This window comes from Glossina fuscipes, unplaced genomic scaffold, assembly GCF_014805625.2.
Source record: "Glossina fuscipes isolate IAEA_lab_2018 unplaced genomic scaffold, Yale_Gfus_2 1, whole genome shotgun sequence".
In the NCBI taxonomy this organism is placed as follows: domain Eukaryota; kingdom Metazoa; phylum Arthropoda; class Insecta; order Diptera; family Glossinidae; genus Glossina; species Glossina fuscipes.
Genome location: NW_023998415.1, coordinates 33,418,697 through 33,436,046, shown reverse-complemented (window position 1 = coordinate 33,436,046; position 17,350 = coordinate 33,418,697). Strand labels below are relative to the sequence as shown.

The 17,350-nt window shown below is 32.4% G+C and overlaps 1 protein-coding gene across 4 annotated transcripts in view; it reads right to left on the bottom strand.

The window, feature by feature from the left end:
* The window catches only part of LOC119645030 (NAD(+) hydrolase sarm1), a 102,207-nt gene that overhangs the window by 75,289 nt on the left and 9,568 nt on the right, over positions 1 to 17,350 (bottom strand). For 2 of the 4 annotated variants that reach the window (XM_038044818.1, XM_038044819.1), the window contains exon 1: positions 1,883 to 2,071. The exons of the other annotated variants lie outside the window; for them this stretch is intronic. In XM_038044818.1, the coding sequence (XP_037900746.1) occupies positions 1,883 to 2,014 (132 nt within the window). In that variant the 5' untranslated portion in view covers positions 2,015 to 2,071. Of the gene's footprint in view, positions 1 to 1,882; positions 2,072 to 17,350 lie in introns of those variants that run through there. 4 annotated transcript variants of the gene reach the window in all.

Here is a 17,350-nt window from a genome sequence, read left to right as displayed (position 1 = left end):
TTAAGTGTCTCAAATAAATTGCTTGCCTGCATTTAACACTGAAACGGCAAAAGCCCCTATAGAAGCTGTACAAGATGGCGGCGTTCGAGCCTTGAACCGTAATAGTGCGTACACAATGTTAAGCTAATTTGATCGATGCGCTTGTAATAATCACAAATACACTTAAAAAAAAAAATTCATTAAAGAGAGGCTTAACTTCATAGCGTGTTCATTTATCGTCGTATCTGTTAAGGAAACGTGGAACAACGGGGAAAATTAAGGCATAAATCTAAACGAATCTCTAAATTCTCCTAAGGTACTCCAAAAAGAAAAATTCGAAACTTCGAAAATTTATCGCAATTAATTGATCTATTTACGTCTGTCCGTGCGTCTGCCCCTCAAAAAACGTTATCTAGAAAAATAAATTCAAACATTTTTTTTTTTCTTTATCATACTTGCCAGATGAAGTTAAAAATCCTTAATACTGTTAAAAATAACAAAAAAAAATTAAATAAATAAATAGAAGCGTTCAATACGACGTCATCGTTCTTAGTGGTACATTGCGTGAAAGTATGGTTTAAATGTACTAAAAACTCATTATATTTACATTTTTAAAAAAACCATCCATCGATAAATACACGCCAAGGCTCGCATTATTTGCGTACGTTACGTCAGTTAACTAACGTGAGCGATTTAAGTAAATTATGCGACCGACTATCAGATCTACTGTCGACTATCGAAACGTTTACGCCAAGAAAAGTTCAAATGTAAAGGAAAAGTTGATACAGACTCGCTGCCAATAAACAATGGTTTCTAATCTGCAGCTTCTGTTGTTAATATGAAATTTGATTTACAAATAATTTCTTATTAGTTCAAACGATCCGTAGTGGATCCGTAGTATATCAGCTAATAAAAAATTGTTTGCATTTGATTCATTATTGACTTTAAAGTTGACCTTAGATTGGCATTGATTCGCGGCAGGCATCAAATTTCCATTGCCACTCTATTCAAACTTTGACTAAACAGACATCAGTAATGACTCGGCGAATATTCACACTTTTCCTTGGCATGTTTAAAAAATGTAAATAAACTTAACAGATGAGTGGCTTAATACTCAATAATATGTGATTTCGATGAAAATTTTGTCAATTTTCTTCAATTTCTTCAGCTGACAACTATGAACGATATTTGTTCAAAATTTTCGCCACTGAATTATGTATAGATTCAATTTTATATTCTATCCCGAAGAAATGAGTATCCAAACGTTGTCCTTAAATCTATAAACGCCTTTTGTTTAATTAAACCAAAGTGACTTTTAATTTAAATGTTTTTATGGATGTAATAAATTAGTTGATGGCCGGTTATGGGCATATATAAAAACAAATAATAGTAATATTGCACCAAAGGGCCAAAGGGTCGAAGTTTGTTTCAGTTGTTTTCTAGAAAACCTTTGCAACCTAAATTTTTCTAGAACATACGAACGTGCAATTGTTTAGCGTGGGTCGTGTTAATGCCGTTAATGTTGTGTTGCATTCGTTTATTGTATTTTCAAGGCTGGTCGTATCTTAATTTTAAGTAGCATTTTGGAAACGTTATAATGTTCACTTATGTGTACCGTTTTTTCAAAGAGACACTCAATTAAATAATAAAACCAGTCAAGGAGCACAAGAATTCGTTGCACCTTTTAATTCACTCAAAGTAGGTAACATTTTTTTCTCTATCTCTATCTCTATTTCAAACGCAAACTCTGGATATTTAAGTCTCTTGGGAATTTTGTACATAAATTGTTAGCAAAAGGAAAACTCTCCAAACTTCGTAGACAGGTTAATTAAATTCTGATTACATTTTACTTAACATAATGAATGGTTTTTCACAAAAAAAAATGAAATTTGGGAATATTTACCTGACTCAGATGGTGTAACGAATTGCGTGAATAGATCAATTTTGGCCTATACACGGTATGGCTTGTCGTTGTATTATTGTTGGCAACCGTTTGTGGCGTCACCAGGTGACTGCGTGTCGATGTAACAACCATATTTGTCTTTCAACTCCACGTTCACTTATTTGTAATAATTTTCTGTTTTTTTTTTTTTTTTTTTTTTTTTTTTTTTTTTTTTTTTTTGATTTCTTATTTAATAAAATTTAAAAACTATCACAATCTCATAACTTTCGGAGAATTTTTGTTTACTTTAATTTCAGTTTAAATAATTAAAGCAAAAAAAAAAAGAAAAAGAGAAACATATATAAATATACATATATATATATATGTTAATAACAACGCCAAGTTTTGTTAATGAAAAATAATAGCAAGAAAAAATAAAAATTAACAGATAAAAGAAAAAAAAACCAAACCGCAATTATTTCTTCATCTTGAATTGACGTCTTTTAGACGCCAGCGTAGGTTTTCCTTAATAAACAGAAATAAATCTGGTTTTATTCTACAATAATATACATATTCGCTTATATATGTTTACATATGTTTATACACTTGGAAAAATTTTTCGTTATAATTTATTTATTTATTTATTTATTTATTTATTTATTTATTTATTTTTATTTATTTTTTTTTTTTCAATATGATCAATCACTCAGGCAATGTTTCCTGCTAGTGTAACACGATGACTATTGGAAACAAGAGAGGAAAGTAATGGCCGCAACTTAACGAAAGTGACTGAGTACTGTCTAAAGCTACGACCCAAAAAAATTCCTATCGCAATTGAAATATGTACCCGCAAGCAATCACTTTGTAGGTCGATCCGTTTCCAATGCTATGTTTTCCTAGCTCAAAAATCATACTAAGCGAAATAAATTCATTATGTCTTAGTTCAAAATTCCTCTGCCATACCTAATGCCTTAGTATGCTGTATATATGCAAGTAAGTGTCGATTGCATTTTTGAAAAAGAATTCATAAATGCCATGGAAAATACATCTTTTTGGCGTTTTCAGTTGCCTGTACGTAAGGCGGATCGCAATGAAAAATTTCTTAACGGATCCGTCAAAATTTCAACTCTGGGAATGATCGACAATATAGTGCATATTTAACACACGTAGTTATGAGGAAAAGGCAAATAAGGAACGAAATGTGCTGGAACGTTCAGAAAGTTGTACGCATGCCTTGCATAAACCACGATAAGTTTTTACATAAGAAAATTGCATAAGGACATTAACAAAACCGAATTATTTACATCCATCCTGTCAGACCATCCATCCTCTCCGACCCTATCCCCCTTATAAACCACATATACACTCTTAACCAAGTCTTTCTCTTCGTTCATCGATTCAAATTGTACCAAAGTAGAAAACTAGCCAGATACTCTTATAATCGTATTCTGAACAAGATCATAGAGAGAGGTTTTTAGAGCTTAACAACTTTGCATTATAAGAGAGAATTGGTATTGAACATTGGTATTTACTGTAACTATTGCGGCAAAATATCAAACTTGACATAAAGTCATAAAAACTATGGCCAGAAAACACATCATTTTCTTATGTCCACTGAGTAGTGACCGGCTGCAGAGATCACAAAGTCAGAATATATTTTTCTTTTTAATTTCAAACTTTCCTTATATATGCTCATGCTGGTTTGCCTGCAAAAACCGACAAGATTCTCTTACACAATTACCCGAAAATAATTTGCAAATAAAACAAGGTATGTAAATATGAGTTTTAGTGCAAATGTATTATATAAAATATATGTGATATACAATATATATAATACTACGTGTTGTACGCAATCGCATGCATCTTTGATTTATCTTCCAATCAAGTATCGGGTACAAGTTAGTCAGAGACACTCTATTTGTAGAATTATCGATCAAATATTTCGAATAGATATGTAAATATAATTTTAAATATATACGATATATGACATATGATGTATATGAAGTGAGTGAGTTTTGCTTTCATCTTGATCGGATCGAGTAACGTGATGCAAAAGCAAAAGCTTTTTTCATTTTATAATGAATCTTTCACTGAAATTGTAAAGTCATCGTAACATCTCTAACATCTGCATATCACAGATTATAAAATTATACACAGATATATATGCGCGACGAGCGTAATCAAAAAATTTTGATGACCGTCGTCCATCCGTTGTCTTTCTATTAAAATACAAAAATGAAATTTCGTTTACGCACTTTTCAATCGAATCCATTATTAGTTGAAAAGCCGTACTTGATTCGATCGCAATAATTAAGAAATTAGTTATAGGGACTGATAAAGAAGGAGTCACAAACTGATTGCTTGTAATAGAATTTAACTTGAAATTTCGTATAAAATGATTTTTTTATTTATTCTTCCCTTTTTTTTTTGTTTTTTTGAGATAATAGTAACGAACTTATTACTATACCAGCAACAATGAAAAATTCTTTAAGGTGAACTAATGTTCAATTTTTAAAATCAAAGAACAAATAAGGTTTGATTTTTCCGAAAAAGAGATTTAAAAAAACAAAAAAAAAAAACAAAATTTAAATTATTTTAAAATTTTTTCACTGTAGTTTTCCATACATGACAAGTATTGTTTTTCTTTAGTGAAACGCCCATGCATTTAATCAACTCTGTCTCCTTCTAATCTGTACTATTTTAAGATCATGTCGCTATGAGTACAAGTACAAAGAACAAGAAGTATACAAAAGTCAATAAACTTGTTTAACGCCAAAAAAGACCTTTTATATGCTCTTAGTTTGATTTGAAATTTATTTAACTTTGACCATATTTAACAATTATTGGTAACCATACTTGGCTTAAATAAGCCTACATATATATATATATATATATATATATATATATATATATATGCATAAATATGCATTTATCCATTAGGTATTATGCAAAACAGCGGAAGAGAACTTAAATAATTACTTTTTTTCCTTTTTCTTTTCTCAAATGACGTACATTAAAAAGAAACGTAATTACGCTTAACGGACGTCATCATGGTTAAGGTTTTAACTTAAATAAAGAAACAAAAAAGTAAATAAAACTAATATGAAAAGGAAATCAATGGTCTTAATAAAACATTTTAATATATAATATATCGGTCAATAATTTCCGGGACTAAATAAGATACAATAAATATACACATTTTTATTTATTTATTTACTTTGTCTGTATATTTTTTTTGCAAATAAATTTTCCAAGCTGCCCGATAAATTAAATCATATGCTGGCCTGTATTGGAAACTCTACCGCACGTGAGATTTGAACCCGCAAACGTTCGTCTACTTGGCTACGCATGCGTAGTATTTTTATTTTTATCTTTTCGCACAAAATTCGCTTTCATTCGTTAATAGAGTCTCTTGATGATGATGATGAATGATATAATTGATGCAACGCTCGTCTAACGTTTGTCGAGACTTTCAAAATATATTTCAACTCTTGAAATGATCTCATCTTCGTTTTGACCTTCTAAAAATAATATGGATACACATACGTTTTAGTTCCGGTAATTATTGACCGATATGTTAATTAATAGTTTGGCGAGAAAGTTTATTATCTGGAAGTGAATTTTACTTCTCAAGTCAAGACAAACAGGTAGAACGCGTCATGTGACATCCTGTCATTTAGTGAAACTGCCGTGCGATATAAGAGAATCAAATACGTTCATTGTTCTTCACCAGTTAGTTGCAAAATCCAGAGTGAAGAAAATGATAGTGCAACGGCTCGATTACTTTTGACGCAAAAAACTTATGAGATAGATTGGAAAATCAATTCGTAAATGTTCGGACCGGTGACAGATGATTTACGAAATTTAATTTCATAGTTTTTAGTCATTTTGGACGATAATGACATTTTGTGGTCCATATTGGAGAGTAACCCACATCTGAACACTTTGTGATTGGATAGGTACTAGACATTCACCACTGGATTGTTGAGGAACGCATCAAAGATTTTCAAATTCAAATCTTTTATTTCAAATACGATAGAACTTTCCCGTCAACCTCATAGATAATTAAACAATTTTTTCCATGAAGAAAAGTTAATTATTTGCCTATAACTTAGTACACTTTAGCTTAACTATTCATGTGCGATGGTATCTTAACTGGAATGTCCCTCATTAGCGGAGGTTTTCGCATCTATCTGCTGTTCGTAGAGTAAAGAGATTATCTTGATTAGCGAGAATTTTGAAATAATTTAACCATATCCGTCCGTTAATAAGGTATTATTATTCTCAAAAGCACTTCAATTGAAACGTGGCACATATATATATCGTTCAATTACGCTGATTAAGTTCCAAAAGTGAACATTAGCCACTTGAAAGCTTAACAAATAGATAAAAAGCTAAAAGAAAATCTTAAAAACGATATAATAAAAATATCGCAAAGATTTTGTAATTTTTTTAATGTAATTTTTTTAATATTTACGATCGATCGTGTCAACACGTTCGCAAAACACTAACTTGTACATATTTAATCGGAACACTTGATATTGAGGTTATGTCTTAACAAGACGCGTATAGTTCCCTTCCAAGCGTATTATGTTGTAAAATTAAAAGATTTGTTAAAATGTTGGGTTAGATCAGATCAAAGTGATAGACTAGGATACAGGAGTCTTCTCCTATTCGCGCTTGTTATGATCACAAATAGTTGAAGATGAAACGCTACAAAATCCATTAGAGGATCATATTGTTCACTTGTGCGCTACATCAAGTATCTATTATTTTCATTTTCTTTTTAATTCCATATAGAATCTATGGAATTGTTTATTGCTTTGCCATTAGAGAACGCAGAAGATAGGTATACAACCCATTTTGACTGTTCTTGCAGACTGGATTGAGATGGTAGCTGATGCCATTTCGAAATCTGATCTGCTAAGGTTAAAAATAAAAAATGTTCCTGTGTTTGAATATGTAGCATATTTATTATTATAAACATTTCCTATTCTTCTTTTTAAAATTGGCAGAACATTCATCAATTTTCCTATATAGGATGTTTTACGAACCATCATCCTTTTGCGAAATTATACTAAAGCAAGATGCACAGGATTAGCTTACTTGACGATCGCAAACGGACCGAATGACACCAGTTTTTACAATGCTCCTATGCTAATAAAGCACAGAAATGGAAGAGAGAGAAAGGCAGAGTGCCCGTAGACGTGAACGCATAGCCGACGATCGGCACTATTGATGCGTGTGCAACGAATTCGTTGCTAACTTGCGGGAACAAAATTGAAAGTGAAACTGAATGGTGTGTGTTTTCAAGGAGATCATGCAATATGTTGCAGAACAAGCGAATAGATCAAGTCCAAATGACGGGCTGCCTTTAATTTGAAAAATTTCGAACTTTATTTTCTTTAGTTAAAGAATTAAAAAATCCAATTACCTTGGAACTACGCTATAATTTTTCCTTTAACTCATAACGTATGCTATGCAGGAATTTAGTGAGTATCTAAGATTCGGCCTAAAGGCGAATGTAAGTCTTTTCTCATTTTTTTTCTTTTTTATTTTTTCTCGTAAACTTTATGGTAAAACGGAAGTTGCACTTCAAACTCTAAAGTGCACGATCGTAGGCAGAGACGCGCTTTCAATTGCAATTCATTTTCAAAACAAAGATAAAAAAACGTGGGTTTTTTTCTTCATGAAAAGTTGAAAAATGAAGAGAAATCAAAATCAAACGCCTTAATTTTTTTACGCCTTAATTATATATACGAATATTCAAGGTTTTCATTTAAGCTTGCAAAAAAGAAAGAACACAAAATGTAAAGAAAAAAAAAAAACAATTCTATACAAAAAAAAATTCCTCTTATATATCTATATAGTGTATAATAACAAAATGAGTAAGAATGTTGAATATCAATAAGAACCGACCGTTCAATACTTTACGCACGCACTGAATTATGGAATTACGTGTGTTTGTTGTGTTGAAGAAATCGATCGGTGCAAAAGAAAGAGAAATCGATCATAATTTCTTTCGCACACAATGTTAGTTAAAGGTATAACGGTTGCTTTTAAACGCATTCCTATCGACCGAATACCAAAACCGACCGAGCCCACCCGGAACAGAAAACACAGAAGCAGAAAATGGGAAAATTCTTTTCTAAAAATAATTGAGTTGAGGAACCGAGTAAGCGCGAGTTTAATTTTCATTTTACAAGACTTCTGTAATGCAATTCGCTTAGAAAGGGTGGTCATATTTATTAATTGTGTGGTAATCGATTCTTCTATCGCCAATAGAAATATTGAATAAGACGTTGATCTCAATTCTTGTATTTTCCAATGACTTTCGTTAGCGATGCCAGTGAAAACGGTGATGTTCTTCTACAAAATGACTCTGTAGAGCGATATTCGAAAGCATTCGTGAAACGGACTATGAAAGAATTAACTTATAGAAAACAAGCGAAAACTACTAACGCATTTTATGAATCAATTCCCTTTCCTTAAGTCATTTGCAAGGATTTGTGGTTAAGAGATCGACTCAATTTATCTCTATACGACTGTCAATGATAAATGGCGAGCCCCATGCGTCCCTCGGTTGTATGTATATATTTTCCGCTTTTACATAGCTTCGGTTCAGAAGAAATTGCGGGAAATATGAGACGTGTACCGCGACCGCGATTCACCCAATCCATAGCTAGTCATTACGTGACTATTTTTATTATTATTATTATTTATTTATTTCAGAAGGAAGTGGGCAAAGAGAATGAAGAGGGGGGAATAGTTGCATCCCAGTGAACGTGTGCCCAATCCGGTTTACTGGCTGAGCACTCACCACAGCCACGACCAAGCACGCTCTCTACCATCGCACTGAGATTTGAACAGGCGACCGCTGACATGATAGTCGCGAGTCTTATCTCTTCGGCTTACAACGGGCAAGCGAATTGAGTCAGGAACGCAAGACAATCCTGGGCAATACGTCGATGATTGGATTAAGCACATTTTAATGGATAGTCTGTACATTTCACTTTTTTCGTTTTTATTGTTGTCTCCCTTTTTTTTTTTTTTTTTTTTTTTTTGCTTCTAAATAATCGTTTTGGAGAGACTGTTGCGGTATATTTTTGCAGGCAACTTCTCTGACACGGTAGTGTTACAATAATTCAAAGCATGGAATTCCGTTGATATTTTTATTCGAAATTTGCCTTTTTAAGAAATATAACTATTTTTTTTTTTTTTTGTTTTTGTAAATTGTTAAATGGTGGAAACTTGAATAATAACAATTGCTTGAGGAAAATATTTGCGGTCAAAGTTAATGCGAAATTCAGTGATTGGTTAGTCGGCATTAGTTTTGCGGTTATCGTGTGAATTACAAATAACGTAATTGAAAAATAAATGCCGACTATTTTTTTTTTTCTTCTTTTTAAGAAAGATTCAATTTTTTATTATACTACTTCCAGTAGACAACTGATAGTAGAAAATAAATGTATATATATATATAAGAATAAGTGAGAAACATTGAACAGGTGTAACGTATCATGTCATGTCGAAAAGGAATCAACCCATCTATCTATCTATGGTTGTTTGTGGTTATTCTCTTGGCACTACGTTATTCGAGGCAATTTGCAAATAGTAAGAGCATCCATAAGTAATTCGAATTAAATCTTCACTTAACTAACCGGAGTTTATGTGTGAAATCTTAAGAAAAATATAAATTCGGCTATGAGATAAATAAATCTGAGTTAATGGAACGTTCGATTCAATACGAAGCTTGCCGCGGGACTTGGACTATGAATTATAAAACTAAACAATGACAATCTGCATGACTTTGTATATATATATATATATATATATATATATATATGCATGTATGTATGCTCGTATGTGTTGGGTATAGAGAAGTTTTTAATCTTTTTAGATATGGGAACAAATGCCTGAATATCCAGTAAATGATTTTCTTTCATTCGTTGTAAACGCGCTCGGTTAGTTAATCACTTTTTTAATCGCTTTGGTTTTTTTCTTTTACATTGCTTCCCTTTATTTTTTTTCCCCATTTTTTTTTTTTTTTATTTTTTTATTTTTTTTACTTTACAACTTATTTTCTATAGTTCCATTACATATTTGTATTTATAGTTTTTGGACGGAGGGAATAAAAAAATAAAAAAACGAATGCCAAAAAAACATAAAAAAACAGAAAAAACCAAAGTTTTGCTTCTTTTTTTTTTTTGTATTAGTGTCTCCTCGTCTTGTTCACATTCTTTCGATTGTTATTGTCGCTATTGCTGTTGTTTCTTTATCGCACTAAACTATGCATGCATGTATAGATGCACGAATATATGTATCTATGTAAATATTTTTTTTTTTTTTTTTTTTGTATATGCATATATGTAATTTATAGTTGAACGCACATTGACTTATTATTGTAAAGCGTTTTAACGCGTTTCATACTTTGACGTATATTTCCCGCTTTTTAAACCGTTCCTTTGCGTACTCGAAATGAGACTGTCGCTAACGAACGTTTAGTAAGCTTTCGCCGCTTAAAATTGCTCAACAGGCAAGAGAACAACATATGTTTTTTTTTTTTACACATGTATATGATTATGTACTCTTGATGTTGTATCGGTCATGCCGGCCATACCACGCATTGATATATTGAATTTAACTTCTAGTTTGTGTGCAACGTTAATTAATCAAGAATTTCGACTGAAGAAATGTATAAAGTCTTAATGCGTTCTTTTTTTTTGTTTTTTTTTCTTGTTTAGTAAAAAGTCTTTCAATGTAACATAAAAAGCTCCAGTAATTTTTTCAATATTTCTCTCTCATGTAAACAAAAAAAAAAGGTATGTAAACTTCGACTAAAGGCAATGAAAATTTCCGCAAACGATTATTATTATGTTGTTGTTACTGTCGTTGGGAGAGTTTGTTGCCTTTTGTTTATTAATTTTGTAAAAATGTTTCTAGGATAAATTTGTTTAGATACATGATGAACAAAACAAAAAAAACATAGTTTTGTTGCAATCATTTATACATGTGTTGTGATAAATGCGAATATTAGAAGACGCTTATAACGGACTTGTACCCCTTTTTTTCTTTTTTATTATTAACTTTAAATGCTTGAAAATTCATCAGTTAACTAGACGATTGTCCATCGATTAAATGTTTTTTTTTTTTTTTCATATTTCGCTTGCGTAAATATCTACATAACTCAAAAGTCCGCTTATAAGTCATTTATGTAATTTGTTATATAAATAAAAAATGAAAAGTAAAATCTTCAAAAAGAAAGATAACAAAAATTAACTTACACGCATGCGCAGCAGGCACGCAATAATGTATTATTCGCCAAGCATATGTTGTTGTTGCATAACTTAAAAAATAAATAAATAAAAAAATAAAAAAATAAACAAAAACAAAACAAAACAAAAAAAGGATAAATAATTATCATAAGTTTGAGTGGAATCTTTAATAGTCTCTACCTATAAGAGCGTGAAACAAATTATTTATTATTTAGTGTAGAGATGTGCTATCTAAAAATCTAGATTTTCTTTATAGTCTGAATAGGCCGTAAGATAAGTCGAAATGCACAAACCTCTCTTGTTTATCCGATTTGCGTTGGCCTATACAATAACACTGATAATCTTTGGTCCGAGGTCCATATATTTTGCCTTAAGAAATTGAAAATTATAAGTGAAACTTTTATTCATTATTTTTTTATTTTTTTATTTTTTTATTTTGTTTTTTTGTGTATAAAATTTCAACCATAACGAATTGTTCAATTGAAATTTGAAAGGCCGGGGAAAAGTTCTCATCATCGCAATGAAATACTGGACAAATCATAATTTGCTCCATTACAAAGCCGAATTGAAGGGCAATGCCTTGATTGCGTAAGTGGAAGAAGTGCAACAATGAAATATTTATAAAAACGATAAACTTTTAATTGAATGCTAAACATTTTTCACTCATAAATTGTTATAGCTGTGAGTTTCAAAAGTTTCAAACTCACCAGTTACCACATTTTCAAAAGAAAAAAAAAAAAAAAAAAAAAAACAAGTTAGCAGCAGATTTTCTGTATATATTCATGCCAGCCAGATGATCGAAAAGCGAACGTATACTTATGTCCTCTTAAGAGTTAATGAAGAAGAAGAATGCCGGGAGAAGCATTAATTTCGCTTCTCGATGGTCACACTTGCTAGCCGCTTGCTATCTCGATTGACTCGATTGGTGGGTGTTGTTCAACTTCGGTCTTATGTTTTCTTGTTTTTCTTTCCTATTTAATATTTTCTATAGGATAAATCACATCTATGATCCTCTCAAGTAGCTATGACGGCAACTAGGTTAAGGTGATTAAGGTGATTTAATACCGATCTTCTCTACAATAGTATTAAATTCAGTTTGCCTTCATATTGCATAATATCTGTGAAACATAATCGTCGATATTGCAAAATAAATGATAAACTTAATACACTGCCGTCTAGAGTGGAAACCTTAAGCGCGCAAGCAGTATTTTAATCGTTTTTATACGTTTCAAAAAGTGGCGAATATAAAATTCACGTTAAAATCTGAACTTATTAACTTCAATGCAAGAAGCCGTTGCTGTTTACAACAATAACAAAATTCTCTTGAATTTCTCAAAATACATGCCACGTTTGTTATGATATATGATTACTCGATGATAACCGGTGTGCTGAAGGAAAAGCAAAAAAAAAAAAAAGTTTTGTTTTCTTTACTTTATTTTATTTATATATCCATATACATATATATATATATATATATTGTTTTTTTTTTTTTTAAGGTAAAACGATGATGATTCATGTTAGAAAAACGTTAATAATTTGAAAGAATTCCCATAAAACTTTACTGTTTATTAAATAGCAAAGAGAACAGGCGTTGAAAAGATGACTTTCGATTTGAACGATACATAATATGTTTGTGTAAAGTGCCGGTATTATGATAACTGATATTTGTAAAAACTCTCGGTATATATTAATCACATAGCTTGTGGAGTGTAACGTAGAGGGCATATATATGATGAAATGAATATGAGAAATTAAATAAAGTGTTGAATGCTAACTTGATATAGGAAAATTTTAACAGGTCAGAAAATCACTCTCCTCAAAGAACGAACATCTCGGATACCCCGACGCTTAGATAAACGTGTCATTCGATTTTAATGCTCGCTATTAATGAATAAAAGAGTGCGTTAGATTATTCTTTCGATTTCTAAAGTTTATATGCTACGGATCCGCATTGCTGCTCGGAATCGATCCGCACTGTCACGCACTGTGGCAAAAATTTTCTATAAAAATTTGACATTTAGCTTTTAGTTGTGCGATAGTTGTCGATCACAAATGAACTTTGAAAATGATCGTGAGCATAAAAGTGTAGCAAATGTTACTCCCGTTCGCAACCGATATTGCAGATATTGATCTTAAACTCAGTGCGAAGTACCACACAATAAGGACTAAAGCTTCGGCTAGGAAATGCACGGATATGCACGCAGTGATCGTAATACGAACATGCATATAATGTAAAATAAAAAGCTGCAAATTACAGCCGTGAAGAAATATCCAAGAAGCCAATATAGAAGTGTTGCCGTTCGTTCGAGTGATGCGCTCAAGTTTGACAAAATATTTTGCGAATTCTTTTCTAAATTTTTTATTCTCCGTTATCGACGTTGCAACCAACAATGACAACACTTTTATAGGACATTTTTTTGATAACATTAGGCAATAAACGCTAGTAGAAACTTTCCATTAGATATCTATAATCAATTGTCGGTCGAATTTCCTTTGCGTGGCAAGTTAGACTCATTTTCCATTACAACGTCATCTACCGGTAAGCTAAAGAGACATGTATCACATTACGATATTCTCCTTTAGTCATTTTTACCTTTAAAATTTCAACAATGAATAAATGAATGAATGAATGAATGGACGGCGACGCACACGAGTAGACAGGCGAAAAGTAAGTAAATCAAACTATAATTGCGACTTTATCATGAAATTTTATCTTATCCCTGATGCGTATCTCTGATTGTCGCCAAAGCAATGACCAAATTGTTAAACCCGATTCTGCAGCGCTTAGTTAATATCAGAAAGCAGCTTAATACCATCTGCTTGCATGCTTCATATAAATTGTGTATTTAAATGCATTGCTGATGATGAGTCATACAGATCCGTTTCATAGTTTTGCATTAAAACGTCACAAATTAAAAGCAGAATACAAAAGATAGTAAGAAAATTATATTCGGTCGTGATCGAATCTTTTATCGCCATCACCGTTAACCTAAAAAAGACAAAATAAGTAAAAGAACAACATTTACATGCTTCATAGTACGGATTGGGCGCGGACGATTTTTTCTATTTAAAAAATTAAAAATTTTTGTTGAATAGGCGTGTAGGCGTTATAGGCGTGTTCTTGCAAAAAGTTTAAGTTACACCCAAATTCTTTTGCAAATTTGTAGACGACATCTACATTTTCGCTAACGGGATAATGCTTACCGCAAATAGTACGCAGTTGGGCGTTGAGACGAACAGATGGACACGCTTAGGGGCATTTCAAATCTACAACTCATCACAACTTTATATTCTTTATGGGGTTTTTAATGCTTGCTCCTAATTGTTTTAAAGGTATTAAAAAAAAAGTGATTAAATTCGGCTGCACTGTAATATTGGGTAGGCGTAATCAATTTTTCTCATTTTTGTACAGGTGCTACAGCATCACCTATAGGATATGCGTTCAATTTTTCGTACATTAATCTGCCATAGTTTATGCGTAATGAGTATGAAAAAAATTTTTATTCTTTTTGAAAAACAGAGATGTTGTCATTTTACACGGTACGATGGGCGTCTCCTTCGACCGACTTGGTCCGTCTTCAATGCCAACCTGCGTGCAGAAAACCCCAACGTGTTTGCCAAATTTGCAGTGGATAGCTTCATGTTTGCGGCCAGGAGAATATTAAAAACAGACATCACGCAGACGGACATGCTTAAATCAGTTCAGAATCTGAAGCTGATCAAGATTTTCAAACTCTATGCTTCTGCATATTAAAATGAATACGCATAACATATCATTCAGGATTCTGTTTAACTTTATCGCCTTGAATGAATTTTCCGTGACGTCTAGCGTCCGTCAATGCAGCCATTTAGGACCACCTCTTATTTAATTTATACATAAATGATCTCCCCTCGTTGATTAAATCCGGTCAGATCTTAATGTACGCTAACGATGTTAAACTGTTTTCGTCCTTCTCCTTGAAATCGCAATTGTATCAGCTACAAGCTGAGCTAAATAATTTGGTTACATAGTGCTCGCTAAACTTTACGAAATTAAATCTAAAAAAATGCAGGAAGCTTTCATTCTTAGGAAGGATATCGTTCAGTACTGCGTGTTTCATTGACTCACTCAAGTTGGAAAACATTGGTTCGTTCATCGACTTAGGGGTTCTATTCGACCAAAGATTACATATTAATTTGCACATTTGAGCTCTCCTTAACTAAAGTATGGGTCCACGCTTGATTTCATTAAGAGGTGGTCTAAAGAACTGAAGGCTCCTTATATTACAAAAAAGCTATACATGTGCTTAGTTAGACCAATACTTGAGTATGCCTGGTATGCCTCGGATGTGTGGTCTCCCTCCTGTAGGTGTTATGTACATTCAATTCAAGTCGTTCCAAAGCAATTCTTGCTTTTTGTCTCTTAGCAATTGGCGTGGGGACCCGCTCGTCTCTATGCCTCCTTATGAAAATAGCTTGCTTCTGTTGTCCTTACCCTCACTTGAGAAACGTATGTTTATTCTTGGTGTCGGCTTCTTAATTGAGTTAATTAATGGTACTATCGACTCGTCCACAATGCTTGATTGTATAAAAAGTGTGAGATAATCTTTAATATACCTAATCGTTTTTCTAGGCACTTTATTTTCATTAAGCTGATGAGTATGATTATGATTCGTTTAACCCGTTTAGAGTTGTTTGCTTAAACGCAATATCGGACTCGCCAAAGTCTATGAAAGCAACTTTGCTTGATGCGCGTCACGTACGCCTATGTCGCCTATTTAAGCTAACTTTTTATTTAAATGTCGCATTATGATACGAAAACTATTTGGTATTGTTCACTGTATCGGTTGCCAGGCTTTTGCATGTTTGCGATGACTTAGAGGTTCATTCGCTGTTTGTTCTGTACTGGTTGTGGGTGTGCCACTATACTAATTGTGTATATGCTTTTTTTCTTTTTTCTTTCTTCTTCTTTACCTATCCTTATATATTTTATGCTCGTTTTTAATATTAACCAGCATAGAATTTACTTCTAAGAATGAATTGAATTCTACTGTTCATTTATTTTGTTTGAGTTTCATGTGTAAGTAAATAATAAAAAAAAATAAATAAATAAATAAAAAATATATATACTTTATGGGGATCTCAGAAGCTTCCTTCTGGGCGTTGCAAACGTTTTGATAAAATAAATATACTCCTTATCTCTCGGTGATAGGTATAAAAACAACAACAATCAAATTCATTGATAGAAAAGTGCAACGGATTTGTTTAATATTTTCTCCTCAGAGTTAAATAAAACCTAATCGCAACATTTTTTCAATTAAATATTATTTGTTAAAACAATTTGAAACGTTTCAAATACTGAACAAACTAACTGAACGAGTCCTGAATAAGTCTTAACTTGAAATTTCTTACTAAAAAACTTCCTTACCTAACCTAACTGTTGATGGCATTATCAGCGGCAAGAAAATGTGCTTATTAAATATTGTAAATCTGTAATGCGAGTATGCATTAAACAGTGATTTTATGCGCATCTAATAATGGAGAAGGAGTTTCTCATATACAAGCGCAAAAAACAGATGCGGTTAAGACAACAGCAGCAACAGTTACCCCATTGGCAATGTCCAAAAACTTTAACCAACCCAAAGAGAACTATTTGCGACGTCCATTACCTATGGCTGATTCAGTGATGCTAATAAGAAGGCTGTTGATTGAAAGGGTACACGAATTTTTTCCATGCGTTAAAGTCAAACATTGTAAGCAGAATGCAATTTAAACCAATTAAATGTCTCGACCTCTTTAGCGATACGCATATGTTCTTCAAACGCAGAATATATTCTTATGGGAAGTACGATCATCATAACGATGAAATTTTATGGAGAAATCCGTCCAGTATGGATGGACGGGTCATGATGTGCATATCCCTCGTGCATTCATGTTAATCGGTTAATTAAAAAACTCTTCCGCGTCGGCTTACAGAAGTAAGCCTTTTGTTGGCCAAATCGAAAGGATTTATACGGTTAATTTTGTCCAAGACTCAGTGACTCGTTTTTCCTTTTGTTTTTTTTTTAAATCAAGTCGTAGATGCGTTTTGAGAGGTCCTAAGAAAAAGTGTATTTCATTTCGGGTAAGCGGAGTAAAGAAAACCGAATGGTATACATATATTAAAGCAGTTACTCTCTCTCTATTTCTCTCTCTCTCTCTCTCTCTCTCTCTCTCTCTCTCTCTCTCTCTCTCT